This window comes from Leucopleurus acutus, assembly GCF_964270905.1.
Source record: "Leucopleurus acutus genome assembly, chromosome: 7".
NCBI lineage: Eukaryota > Metazoa > Chordata > Mammalia > Artiodactyla > Delphinidae > Leucopleurus > Leucopleurus acutus.
This window is the reverse complement of record NC_139150.1, coordinates 5,692,758-5,706,745: the sequence shown is the minus strand read 5'-3', so window position 1 is coordinate 5,706,745 and position 13,988 is coordinate 5,692,758. Positions and strand designations below refer to the sequence as shown.

The 13,988-nt window shown below is 57.8% G+C and overlaps 1 protein-coding gene across 1 annotated transcript; it reads left to right on the top strand.

Moving 5' to 3' along the window:
• Positions 1 to 285: 285 nt before the first annotated feature.
• On the top strand, positions 286 to 13,707 carry PRDM12 (PR/SET domain 12; the record flags this gene model as incomplete). The annotated part of the gene is made up of 5 exons (XM_082842231.1): positions 286 to 508; positions 2,277 to 2,467; positions 3,937 to 4,092; positions 11,806 to 11,917; positions 13,298 to 13,707. 5 exons carry the CDS (start codon positions 286 to 288, stop codon positions 13,705 to 13,707), a joined length of 1,092 nt encoding a protein of 363 aa, XP_082698357.1.
• Positions 13,708 to 13,988: the final 281 nt, after the last annotated feature.

Sequence of the window (13,988 nt, the reverse complement as noted above, 5' to 3'; positions counted from 1 at the left end):
CCTCGCACCCGCCTCCGCCTCCACCCCTGGCTCTCCAGCCCTCCGCGCCGCCTCTGCCATCTCCGCAGATTTCTCCATCTCTCTCTTCATTTCTGCCTCGCTCCCCCTCGTTCACTTTCCTCCCAGCCACCCCGCCCCCCGCCTCCCACTACCTCCAGCGTCCTCGTCCTCCCCCATCACAGCCCTCCTCTCTCGCCCCTGTGCTCCCCACTCGCCCACCACATACCCGCCTCGGCCCGGCCGTCCGGCCGTCCGTCCCCGGCGCCGGCGAGCCCCGGGCCGCCCATGATGGGCTCCGTGCTCCCGGCTGAGGCCCTGGTGCTCAAGACAGGGCTGAAGGCGCCGGGGCTGGCGCTGGCAGAGGTCATCACCTCCGACATCCTGCACAGCTTCCTGTACGGCCGCTGGCGCAACGTGCTGGGCGAGCAGCTCTTCGAAGACAAGAGCCACCACGCCAGCCCCAAGACAGCCTTCACCGCCGAGGTCCTGGCGCAGTCCTTCTCGGGCGGTGAGTCGCGCCGTCGAGGCCGATCGCGTCCCCTCCTCCCCGCGGCCCCTGATTCCCGGGCCCACACGCGCAGGACGCAGCGGGGACACGGGGCGTCGCAGCAGCTCGCGCCAATCTGGGCGTTCCAGATGCTGCGTGTGACTCAGTTTCCCGCGAGCCGAGCCAGGGAGCGAGCAGCCAAGCCCGGGCGGGGAGGGCCGGGGGCGGGGAGCACCTCCACCCCGCGCGGCACGGTGAAGAGATCTCGGCGTCCAGGCGGCCGGGCGCGCCGCCCCCGCGCTTCCCCATCCGCCCCTCACCCCTTAGAGCCGGCGGGTTCCCGGCATTTAAAACCTTACTAGGCGTGTAATAGCAGTTGACTCAAAAAGAAGGGGTTTTAAATTCATTTAGTTAACTTGGGCTTGACCCGCGAAAGTTCCCACTTAAACCAAGAACTTTAAAAGGCAGCGGGGGCTGGGGAGGGGGCGGAGGGCGGGCGGACGGGAGAGAAAGCCGCGGAGAGAGCGACGGAGAGAAAGAGAGAGTAAGAAAAGTTTCTTTTCTTTAAGATGTCTCAAGTTCTTACTCCTCATTCATCAACCCGCAAACAATATCTTTCCCCGGCGCTGGCATCTCTGCGCGTCGCCCCCTTTTCCCCCTTTACGATTTCTGTTCCTCTCTTAATTTACCGTGCAGACTAATTCCACTTCCATTCACGCTATGTCAACCATCTAATCCCCCCTTTTTGTAAGGGGAATTCCTCGGCCCCTTTTAAACAAGTCCCCTCCGCATTGAGCTACAATTTACTGCTACAGCATTCTTCCAGGGCTAATGAATTTAGAATTAGCAATTTCTTTCGAATGGAGCCGAATGAATGCGATCACTTTAACAGCGTGACAAATTGCCGGCCGCGCCGCAATGGACACCGTTTAACCCCCCCTTTCAGCTGGCCCGCTGGCCGGGTATTTTCCCAGGTAGCTTAGAGGGGGACCTTGTAAGACACGGAGGCCGCCCCTGTGCGCCTCGCCGCTCCCACTCCGGCTGCGCGACCAGGCGGGGGGACCCCCGGAGGTTGCGGGCCGCCCCGGCTCTTGTCCGCCCAGAGAGGCGACTGCGCGGCTCGCCTCGATCCGGGCACTGCCCTCCCTGGCACCCCGGATCCTGGCGGCAGCGAGGGACCCAGGCGCGCCCGGGGTCACCCAGAGAGCGCGAGACACGGCCCGCCGTCGCCCGCGTTTCTTTTGAGCTTCCGCCGCCTCGAAACTAGACTTCCCTTCCGGGCGCTGCCAGCCCGCCCCGGGCGCGAGGCCCGCCCCACCCCGCACCGCGAAAGGAGTCAGAAGCCCGGACCGCGTCCTGGGTCCTCCGACAGTGCCCTGTGCTCGGTGCCGCGACGCGCAGTGAGCGCCGTGCGACGCACGATCGGCCCAGAACCAGACAGGGCGAAGGAGTCTTGGCTGGGCCGTCACCCCCTCGTGGGAGCGGGCCTCAGTTTACCCATTGGTAAAGCCACGCACTGCGGTCGGCTCAGTAGTTCTTAAACTTTGCCGGGGTGGAGGGCAGGGGAGGTTGTGGATGCTTTGAGAATTCGTGGACAGACTAAAAACAAAAACAAACGCAAACAAACGAAAAGCTCTCCTCGAAGTGAGTCCCAAAGCACCTCTTGCTTTCGGAGGGTCCCCGGGTTGCAATCAGAGGAGACTCGGGTCGCTGAGCCTCCACCCCTGGGGAAGAGCCGGGCCTCCCCTGCCTCAGGCTCTGACCCAGTCCCCATGCCCGGCGGCCACAGAGGTTCAGAAGCTGTCCAGCCTGGTGCTGCCGGCCGAGGTGATCATCGCGCAGAGCTCCATCCCCGGCGAGGGCCTCGGCATCTTCTCCAAGACGTGGATCAAGGCGGGCACAGAGATGGGCCCCTTCACCGGCCGCGTCATCGCCCCGGAGCACGTGGACATCTGCAAGAACAACAACCTCATGTGGGAGGTACGCGCGGGCTGCGGGGCTGCGGGCTGCGGGGCTGCGGGCTGCGGGCTTCGGGTGGGGCCCTGGCGTCCGGCCGCTACTTCCGCCCTCGCTGGAAGCTGCGGGCGCCTTGGGCCAGGCCTTGACGCTCCCTGAGGCCGGATCCTACCGCCTGATGCCTGGAGGTTCCTCCCCAAATCGCGAGGCGAAGGCGCTCTCCTCTGGCCGGCCCTAGGGATCACGTCCGTTGTTAGGTCCGCTTCTTAGAGGAGGGCACGGAGACCCAGAGAGGCCATGTCCTTTGCCCAGGGTCCCACGGAGAGCTGGCAAGCCACTCCTGGGAGCCACCGCCCAGCCACCTGCATTCTTTCCCTCACTCCAGAAGCAGCAAGGAAAACCCCTCAAAGCCAGCCCTGGCCTTGGGGTGAGGGTGGCTGGAAGGAAGGATGAAGGGAGCCTGTGCTCCTTGGCAGTCGGGCTTCCCAAGCCAAGCAGAATAACAGCATTGGAAATGAGCACCGATTAACTGGCAAGCGGCTTTCTGAGCGCTGGGCCTGCATTCCACCAGATGTTCTCAGCAGCCCCATGAGTTATTATTCCCATTTTACAGAAGGAAACTGACCTTCCATCCAGGCTCTTCTGACCCTCCTCCCCCACAACGGTGCCAGATGCCAGGGACGGCCCCCCCTGGGACAAAGCCCCTCCCAGAGCACTTCCTCCTCTTGGGGGTCTCACCTTGAGGAGGCCAGGCTGAGGCACCCTCTCCCTAATGTCATTTCTCCTCCTTCCTCCATGGCTCCCCACCACCGGGCAGACCACTAAGGAGATGAATGGGCCAAATCCTGCACCTGGTCACAGGATCAGAGGAAGAGAGCAGAGGGCCATGAGGCCTCTCCTAGCCTCACCTCCTCCCACCTCTGGAGGCCTGGGCCGTGGTTCCCATCTCCAGTTGTTGCTGGGTTAGGAAGTTGGGGTCCAGTTTGGTTTCTGAGTACTATTGGTAGCTCCCACAAAGGGGGCCTGGGCCAGGCCAGGGTGACACAGTGAGCCAGCCTTCCCTTTCTAGGCTCTTCTGTGTCCCCCGCTGAGGTCCTGGCCAGTGCTCTCCGCGGCTTTGGGGAGCACCTCTGCATCCCCGGAGAACTAGCTGGAGTGGACGTCACTTTGTGTGCTCAGTGATCTCTTGGAGATGCTTTGCATCTGGGGATGGGGAGGACGTGGCAGCAGGAGCCTGTGGGGCCCTGGAGACTGACTCCCTGTTGGCCACTTCTAGCCAGCTGGCCTCAGGCGAGTCACTGTACTGCTCTGAGCCTCCCTTTCATCGGCTGGAAAACCAAGACAATAATAGCTGCGTCCACTTCCTGGGGCTGTTGTGAGGATGGAGAGAGAGAGCGTGTGGATGTGCCCAGCCTGGGGCCCATAGCCCTAGCCACGGGCGGCACACAGGACACAGCCCCGCCTCACCTGGCCCCCGATTCACCTGCGCGCAGGTGTTCAACGAGGACGGCACGGTGCGCTACTTCATCGACGCCAGCCAGGAGGACCACCGAAGCTGGATGACCTACATCAAGTGCGCACGTAACGAGCAAGAGCAGAACCTGGAGGTGGTCCAGATCGGCACCAGCATCTTCTACAAAGCCGCTGAGGTGAGTGTGTGCGCTGCTATGTGGGGGCGGCGCGTGCAACTGGCGGGGGCGGGGGACTGAGGTGGTGAGAGGGGCGTACGCGCTGGCCCAGCTGGCCCTGCCCAGGCTGGAGGACTGAGGCCCATGCATCACTGTCTCTGGGAGCACGACCTCCAGGGCAAGCTTTCTGCTGTAGATCAGAAAGGACAGAACTTTCCACTTTATGCCATCGTGGATCTCATGTGCACCTCCACTGGGGTCCCCGGATAGCTGCTGGGGGGTGCTGGGGTTGAGAAGCCATAGAAATACAGAGGGAAAGACACCAGAAGGCGGCCCAGGGAAAGCATCTGGGGGGGAGAGAGGGCGTTGTGTCAGCAGCATTTTGGCCGTGCCTTGCCCGTCACCGGTGACGGGTGGACCGCGCGCGCGGCTCTAATCTCAGCTATCGCATCCTGATCACTTGTCAGGCTTTTCCTAGACACTGTATGCGCATTATCGTATCTAATCCTCACGTGTTGAATCCACAAGGGAGGATTCTGTGATTACCTCCAGTGTGCTGGGTCTCACTTGATGAGTGGCAGACTCAGCGGCTTCCATGGGCATCTGTGAGGGACGCTAACACTAATGTCTGAGCTGGGCGAAGCTATCCCGGGGTGGGTGGGAGGGGCTGTCAGAGGAGCTGGCCAGGCCCAGGGCAGGGAGAGGTTCAGGCGGGATGGGAAAAGGAGGTGTCCCCAGTGGGGAAACGCTTGGGCAGAGGCAGACAGGCTCACAGTGTTCGGGGAAATGATGAGAGCACAGAGCAGGCCGAGTGGTGGTAGCCGGGAGGCGGTAGCCGAGGCAGCCATGCTGTGAGGACCCTCCCTGCACGTTGTCTCTTGGCAGGACGTTTGCTCAGCGTCTAGCCCAGGACGGAGCAGGCAGCCCAGCTTCCCTGTGGCGGGTTGGTGGCGAGCGCTCTGCACAGGTGGTGGGGCTCTTCCCCCAATAGTCCTCTGGACCCCACACTTCTGCTCCTCTGTGGAGGGAGAAGCGCGGTGCCCCTTGGGGTACGGCTAGGCTTGGCTGAGTTTGGGGGTGTCCTGAAGGAGCCCCCCGCCCCAGGCCAGAGAATGACTCTCCTTTCCTTTAGTCCGTTTTCTTCCTGTAACTCAGAGCCCCATGTCTTTCTAAGGCCCCGAGGGGCACTGGACAGTTGTCCCTCAATAACCAGGCCCCTGGGAATCTTCCAGGAGTGACAACAGGACGGCCTTTGCCTGGGCCCTGGTGTGGTCCAGCCAAGGGCTGGACCTCAGGAGAACCAAGAGGGGTAAAGAAAGGTTGGGACTTCCCTGGCAGTCCAGTGGTTAGGACTCGGTGCTTCCACTGCTGGGGCCTGGGTTCAATCCCTGGTCAGGGAACTAAGATCCCGAAAGCTGTGCGGCACAAAAGATAAAAAAAGAAGGGTGAGCCGTTCTTGGACTGGGGTTCAGGTGAGGTGGGACAGTGCGAGGATAGGACTGACGGTGGCCCAGGCTGAGGACAGAGGTGTTTCCTGAGACTGTTGGCTGGGCTGCCACCCTGTGGGAGCAAGGGCCTCCCCTTAGACATCCTGGGATCAGCCTCATGTGTGGCTGAACCTCACCCCTGGCAGAGAGCGCCCCCCTTTACCCGCTCCACCTCACACACGTCCTCACATCTGCACACTGCTTCCCGGCCCCCCTGAAACAGATGAGATGGGGGACACCCAATCATCCCATCCCTCCACGCAGACACCCAATCATTCCATCCCTCCACGCAGACACACGCACGCTCACACACACACGTGCTTACACACAGGAGAGAGGGTAAGGATGCTGGGATGATTTTGGCAAACGGACTCCCCACGGCGTCAGATGCGGAGGCCTGAGTCTCATCTTGCTGTTCAGGTCACATGGCTGAGAGCTGAACAGAGTCAGGAAATATTAATAGACGTTTATACAGAGATTCAGAGTCGGAGGACAAGGTGGCTGAAGTGTATCTCCATGGGGGAATCTAAGTTTATAAGATTTTTTAAAAGTCATCGACATCTGATCAGGAATTTAAGTTGAAAAAAGAGGATTGGGAAAATCTACCGTATATGATCAAGATAAGTAGATACCACCGGTTTAGCTCTTCCTGCTTTTACAGAGTTAGCAAGCCGAGTGCCGGAGTGACGAATAAGGAAACACAAAATACCACCCACTTTACTTTTCATAAGTGAAGTCAGGTACAGTTTTCGTGGTGGCAACTTTCTTAAAGCCATGTGTCAAAATGTCAGACGCCACTTACCGGACCAGCTGTGTGTCCAGGTGTGTGTGAGCACCGTGCAGCAGGGCTTGTCCAGAAGACATTTCTGCTGCTCCAGGCCACTCCCCAGACGCCTCTCGAATTCGTGGGCTGCTTGTTCTGTGCGTGTGTGTGAGCCAAGAAGGGTCTGTGCCATGACCTGTTTTCTTAATCTTTCCGTCACTCAGAACCACTGTGTATATTTCATAACAGTAACCCATTACTTGCCAAAAAAAAGTGAGAAGAAACGTCTTCATTCAGTAAGCAGAATATACTACGGCTGCTCTAAGATTTCCCACAAATACAAAATTAACAGCCGTCCAAAGGGAGACGAGGGTGATGGGTCTCCAGGCCGGCCAGTCTGTGCAGAATTCCTAGGCAGATCTACCAACATGTTATCCCAGGCTCTCCCCTCGCTATCTTCAACCTCAGGTGCCTAAAATGACATTTCTAGAAAGTGCCCAGCACGTAGCAAATGTTGAATGAATAAGTCTTTCTCCAGGTGATGGGGGCTGGGTTGAAAATGGACACACGGACCCTTTTCTCCCAAGAAAACAAAACGGGCAAAGAAACCAGCTGCCCCAGGGAAGCAAGAACTTTGACCCCAAAACTCAACACAAGAAAACGATTTAGGAATAGACTATGAAAATTTTGCATTTTGGAACTGGGAAGAGAATTCCCAGGCTTTTCCCCTCCCGAGGTTTTGGCAAATGACTGTGCCCTGAAGTGTGGCCTTTGTCTTTCAGCTGCTTTGCTTCTCATTTCAGGCAATTGAGGTTTGTTTTGGGTTTTTTTTTCCCCTGGAGCCTCATAGCCCCATCTCTCTTTTTCTTAGCTCTATGAGGGCAAAGCACCATTTTCCTTTTGATCTTACTCACCGATGGGTGCAGTTAGGCACTTTGGTTTTTAATAATAAACATAATTAATGATGCTACCGTCTGCGGAGCAGTTACCACGTGCCAGCACTGTGCTAAGGGTCTTAGCGACTTTGAAAAAATCGAATCCACTCAGTCTGGTGCTATCACTATCCCTGTTTTAATGACGTTGAAACTAAGGTTCAGGGAGATTTTGGGAGATTGTTGAGCTGTGATTTGAATCCAGACCTGTGGGACCCCACGGTGCAGCCCTTGGTCACCACGCCGTGGGACCTCCCTGGCCAATATCTCTTTGCTGGAACTCTATTAATTGGTGTGTTGGGACATCTGTGGTACAATGGAAATTGATATTCGTCCAGATGACACTGAGGTCCTTCTAAACAAGGGCTTCTGTACCGCCGGGAGGACGGGGAGGACATCAGAGCCTCCTGGGAGCACGTTCAATACTGTGACATGAATTTGTATTAGGAAAACAAACCAAAACCCCCAAACATTTTCAACTGATAATAAAAATTCAGAAATGGGTCAGGACAGAACTTCTGGGCCAACAGGGAAGGCGAAGAGGCAGCAGTTGGGAGATTATATAATTTGTCAACCAAGGAGTCAGGCGCTGATACTCACCCCGTGTCTTGATGATGTGGATATTATGGGACAGGATTCATTTCTTTGGGAATTGCTGTGTTTATTGTGTACCCTGAGCCAGTCTCGGATCCCCAGAAAAGTAGATGAGCAGCTGATTCTCCTTCTCTGAGCCCCCGTGGAAAGCCCTGGCGGGGCCAGGCCAGAATGTTGGCCATAAAGAAACAGGGCTACTGAGGAGGCCTGCACGGGACCGTGGCCGTTCTTTGCTCTTAGGTGATTGGCTGATGGGACCCTGGCAGCCTCTGGACAACGGTACTAAGATCTCAGGGAAGAGGCTGTGCGTCTCCCCGGCACTCCTGGTCTCCATCTCTGGGGTCATTGCATGAAGGGTGTCTGGGAGCACGCAGATGCCAGAGGTCCAGGCCAGGAGCTGCTGCTGGTTTCCCAGAGCTCTGAAGGGCAGAGAGAGACTCTCGTGCCCGGCCTCTGTGCGGTGAGGCCGCCTTCCCCAGCGCTGCCTTACAGCCGGAGGCTTCTTGTTGTCTGGGAATGTGTGTCATTCTCAATTCTAGTAGGTTCTTTTTAATAGATTTTCTCTCTTTAAAAAATATTTTTTTGTATAAACGTAATATGTGCTCATTAATTCTTAAAAAATCAGATGCATCTTGTAGAAAATGAAAGTCACTCCGCTCCGTCATGCTGTTCCTCATGCACCTTAAATCAGCATTAAAAACAAAACTGGTCTCAAAACAACAAACCCTTCTGAGGAAAGATGTGCAGAAAACCGGCCACAGTGGCTGGGTGCCCTGAGTGGGAGAGAGAGTTACTTTTCCTTATATACTGCTTTGTGTCTGTATCACTGTTTTAATTTTTAAAATGCACTAGTGGGCTTCCCTGGTGGCGCAGTGGTTGCGAGTCCGCCTGCCGATGCAGGGGACGCGGGTTCGTGCCCCGGTCCGGGAAGATCCCACATGCCGCGGAGCGGCTGGGCCCGTGAGCCATGGCCGCTGAGCCTGCGCGTCCGGAGCCTGTGCTCTGCAACGGGAGAGGCCACAAGAGGCCCGCGTACTGCAAACAACAACAACAACAAAATGCACTAGTAAAATTTTTAGTACATTTGAAAAATGTGTTAGTAAATACATGACTCAGCCTATATGGAAGCAGTCAGTATTAAAGCTCTTCTTTTAAAAATATGATTCCCAACCACCACTTTCAATAATAATATTCAGAGTTCGTTCTTGGCTTCTCATTCACCACCATGATTGTTGTTGCTGTTATATCTGTTTTATATTTAATAATAATTGTTAGTCAATGCAAATGAAAAGGCCGGTGTTGACTTAGATATTTGATTCCCAGACTGCATGTCTGGGGGTGGAGATGCAGCTCCCACTGGCGACTTGCTGAACCTGTCATCCCACAACTGTGCTCCCCCACCCCGGGCAGATGGGCCAGGGAAGAGGTGGCACCGGAGGGGCACTGGTGTCCTGGGAGCATGTGGGCCCAGCCTGTGCTTCTTTCTTCTTTTTTCGCCGCGCGGCTTGTGGGATCTTAATTCCCCGACCAGCGATTGAACCCAGGCCCTCAGCAGTGAAAGCGCTGGGTCCTCACCGCTGGACCGCCAGGGAAGTCCCCAGCCTGCGCTCTTGATGGTCACTGAAGGACCCCATGTCCCAGAGATGGCTGCCAGCTTCTCTGAGCGGTTGATGAGCTCTCGGAAAATAGTACAAACAGCTTTAAGTGCGTGGCCCCGTTGAGCCCGGACAAGCGCCCTGTGAGACTACAGAAGGGGCTGTCCCTGTTCTGCAGTTGAGGAAACTGAGGACCAGTGGCAGAAGACACCTTGCCCAAAGTGACACGCTCAGCAGGTGGGGAGCCCAAGTGGACCCCGACGTGTGTGAGCCCAGGCCCTGAGCCAGGAACCTCAGCAGTACGGTCTCCGGAAGGAAGGGGAGTGTACAGACAGTTGGACAAGGGGTTGATTGCTTTAGAAGAACCGTGATGTATAAATATCTGGTGTCATCTGAGAATTGAAGCCAGGGCTCGGGACAATGTCAGAGGTGACATAATCAGAGTCTTAGAGTTGGGGGAGCCTCAGGGATCATGCTCTCCACCCCCTTCACTTCAGTAGACAAGCTTAGAGAGACAGAGTGTTTGCCTAGGGTCACCCAGGGACCTGGCGACCGAGGGCCCACCGGCACCATCTCTCAGCAGCTTCCTTCACGGTGAATTTACCTTGAATATTTTAGCTCCATCATCCTCTTTTCTAAGGGGTTCACAAAACTCAGCTCCACCCTTTCTCCAGCAGGGCCTCCAGCTCTGACCCCCGCCGGCCTCCTTTACAGCGGCCGTGACTATGAATGACCAGAGAGGCCTCGAGGACTCTCGCTGTGGGGCCAGATTCTAACCTGCCTGCTTTCTCTGACGCACTGCCTGATTTTCCTTGGGTTCCGGGGCTGCATTTGGTTTTTCCATATTTAAACCCCGTCAGTCCGAGCTGGTGTGGCACCCTCTGCCCGGCTCTTCATCACTCACTGTCCCTGAGGCTTCATGTGACACCCCGTGGGCTGTAGGGTCTGTTGGGAAGGGGCACAGTGACCCCTGGATGAGTCTTAGGAGGCCCCCTGGAGCTTCCCTTCTCCCGCCCCCTCCTGTCTCTGCTTCCCTCTCCTTTCAGGGTCCAGCAGGGCTGGCTGGCTGTGATGCTCTGAGGCTCTTCCTGGCTCTGACCAGAGGAGGGAAGGTGTGGCGAGCAGATCGGGGGTCTTCAGGCCAGAACAAAAGGGAAGGGGCGGGGGCTTTCTCTGTGACCGTGGAGGCCAAGGAGAAGGGCCCTATTCTGGTGTGATTTCAGACAGCCCTAGATGGAGTCCTGTGTGATCTTTTGTACTTCAACTAAAAGAAGACCCCCCAGGAAAACAATCCAACCATTGCCCGGGGTGGGGGGCGGCATCCACCTTTCTCTGGGCAGATCAGAGAGTGACCCCCAGGATGGGTGCCACAGCTAGCTCCTCCGGGGTCCAGGCCTTGGGAGGCGATGGGCCTTCCCCTCTCTCATTTGCTCTAGCTGGCTGGAGCCTGAAGGTTCTTTGCTTTGAGGAATAACTGGCTTCCACCAAAGGTGTGGCGGGCCCCTGGGCTGTCCCAGAGGGCGGGGTCAGCCACACCTCAGGAGCAGGCCTTCCACTGCCTCCCTGGATTGTCACTGCAAAGCCCTCCCTCCTGACCGCGGGTACCGTGTCCCTGGGGCAGTCCTCCCCTGGGAGCAGCAGAGCCCTGTCACCATTTGTGGAGTTCTCTGCCGTAGACCTAGGACATGGCAAACGAATCTTGTTTAAGGCTGTGTGCCCCAGTATTTCCGGAGGTGGGGGTGTTCACTGAACTGAACGCTTCTTTTTTAGCTGCGTACAGGGAGTCAGGCAGAGCCCTGTGATGGGGAGAGAAGGGTATGTGATGTGGCGCTGCCTCGTGGTTGCTCTGGATAAGAGATATTTCCAGAACATCATCAGGCAGGGTGTAACCGAGAACCACAGGGTGCCCCGCAGGCCACTCTCCTTGGGAACGTCTGGCTCAGCCCCACAGACCTGAGGGCTGGCTGACTCTGCTTCCCCTCGGAGAGAAATAAAAAGCTTTCTAGCTTTCCTTCTTCCTTTACTTTTGCTTGCGGCAAGGTTTCTGTTCCATTGCTGTCAGTTTGGGAGCTCCTGTGTGGCCAGGAGACAGCTCTGGTCCCAGCAGCAGAGCCAGGACAGCGACAGTGAGAAGTCCTGGCAGAGGGGGGCAGAGGGGCAGAGCAACTCAAGGCCTTCCATGTCTGTGAAGCTTGCCGGGGATAGCTTGGAGGAAAGGGACCCAAGTGTGCCTTTCTTGGGGCTGAGACTGTATCCACATCTCCAAGGTGGGCACCAGGACAGCCCCTCCTGGCTGTGAGGGAAACCCCCCCCCGCCCCCGGGCTGCTGCCTTCCTGATCTCCTTTTGCCTCCTTCCCTACAGATGATCCCTCCAGACCAGGAGCTGCTGGTGTGGTATGGAAACTCACACAACACCTTCCTGGGGATCCCTGGTGTGCCCGGGCTGGGGGAGGAGCAGAAAAAGAACAAGCATGGTAGGTAGCCCCCCTGAGGCCACAAGGACAAGGGGGCCAGGAAGCCAGAGAGAGACAGTGCGTGTGCGTGTGCGTGCGTGTTTGGCAGGGAGGCTCCTGGCCTCTGGGGACCCTGGTGCCTCGTCCAGCAGCATCAAGCACATGGGACTTACTGGGTCAAGGAGGCCAATGCCCCCGGAGCCGCTGCCATGGTCCAGGCATAGATGGAAGACAGTTCTGATTTTGGACAAGACAGACTGTCTGGGGGCAGATTGGGTGGAGGCAGCAGCAGCGTGTGGTGGAGAAGCAACGGGCCAGGCAGTAGGAGACTGGATTGAGTCCCAGTTCTGCTGTGCAATCTTAGGAAATGGCTCAGTGTGCCCACCTGTAAAGGAAGGATGTTGGGCGAGATGATCTCTAAGCTCCCTTCCGGCTTTCACAGTCCACATTTCCCTGCCCTGTCCCTGGTGCTGAGCCTGGCCCAGAGTAGGTGCTCAGTATAAACCTGTTGAATGAAGGCAGAGCAGAGTGTGCCTGTGTGTGTGCTGCAGCGGGGTGGGGTGGGGCGCTGGTATCACGGTGGAGACCATTTGCTCAAGACCTATCTCCTGCCAAGTATTGGGCTAAACCTTCTACAGGTGTCATCCCACACGGGTCCTCATAAAACCCTTGTGATATCTGGTTATCCTTATTTTTAGAGGATGAACCTGAGGCTCAGGAGCTACTGTTTATCCAGAGCTTGCTCTGCAGCTAACGTTTCACAAACCATTTCTCTGATCCTTACAGCAACCTTTTGGGCGTGATGCTATTATTACTTCCATTTCAGGGATGAGAAAAGTGAGGTGCAGTTCACTGGTACATAGTTGGCATTCAGTAAATATTTGTGGGATGAATAAATGAAAGGTTTTGGGGGGAGAGGAGGAGTTATAACAGTGACTACCATTGATGGAAGGTTACTATAAACCTGGTACTTCCCCATATCCGGCCTCAGGCAGGTAAAGTGATCAATACAGAGTAATCTTCAAAGACGTCAGTTTTTTGTGATCATCTCGTGTAGTCGTGCATAGCCCCGTGAGGTCGTAGTAGCTTCCCATTTTACGGATGAGAAGGTTGAGGTTTCCCGAAGCGAAGTCACTAAGTCCCTGAGATCTCGCAGCATGGTCTGGAGAGCAGCTCCTATTTGATCCCAGGCCAGGTCTCTTGCTGCCCCTACCACCCCTCTGCCAGCGCCAGCAATCTGAGCAGTGGCCACCCAACGATCGGAGGCGGTTGGGCCCTGGGAGGGGCGCACGTGGGGGAGGGGTACGGGGAGACCAGGCCGCGGCCGCGCGGGTTCTAACGAGGCTGCTCTCTCTCTCCCCCTCCCCGCCTGACCCCCCTGGGCCCCGCCCGCGCGGCCAGAGGACTTCCACCCGGCGGACCCGGCGGCTGGCACCTCGGGCCGCATGCGCTGCGTCATCTGCCACCGCGGCTTCAACTCGCGCAGCAACCTGCGCTCGCACATGCGCATCCACACGCTGGACAAGCCCTTCGTGTGCCGCTTCTGCAACCGCCGCTTCAGCCAGTCATCCACGTTGCGCAACCACGTGCGCCTGCACACGGGCGAACGCCCCTACAAGTGCCAGGTGTGCCAGAGCGCCTACTCGCAGCTGGCCGGCCTGCGCGCCCACCAGAAGAGCGCGCGCCACCGGCCTCCCAGCGCCGCGCTGCAGGCCCACTCGCCCGCGCTGCCCGCGCCGCACGCGCACGCGCCCGCGCTCGCCGCCGCCGCCGCCGCCGCCGCGCACCACCTGCCGGCCATGGTGCTGTGAGCGCCGCGCCGCGCCCGCTCCCGCCCGCGCGCGCCTCCGCCGGCCAGCCCTCCGGGGCGCGCGGCGGGGCTGCTCTCCCTCGCGACTCGCACTCCCTGCGGCACGCGGCCGCCGGACCCGGCGCTGTAGGTGCGCCCCAGAAATGACGCCCAGGCATACACTCTTCGCCCCGTTTCGCAGATGAGGACACTGAGAGGCGACGTCCTTTTCGCGGGCCGCGCAGCTGGTGCAGCTGCTCGGCCGCCTCCTCTTCAGGGGATCCCCATGCTCGGCCTCACCCC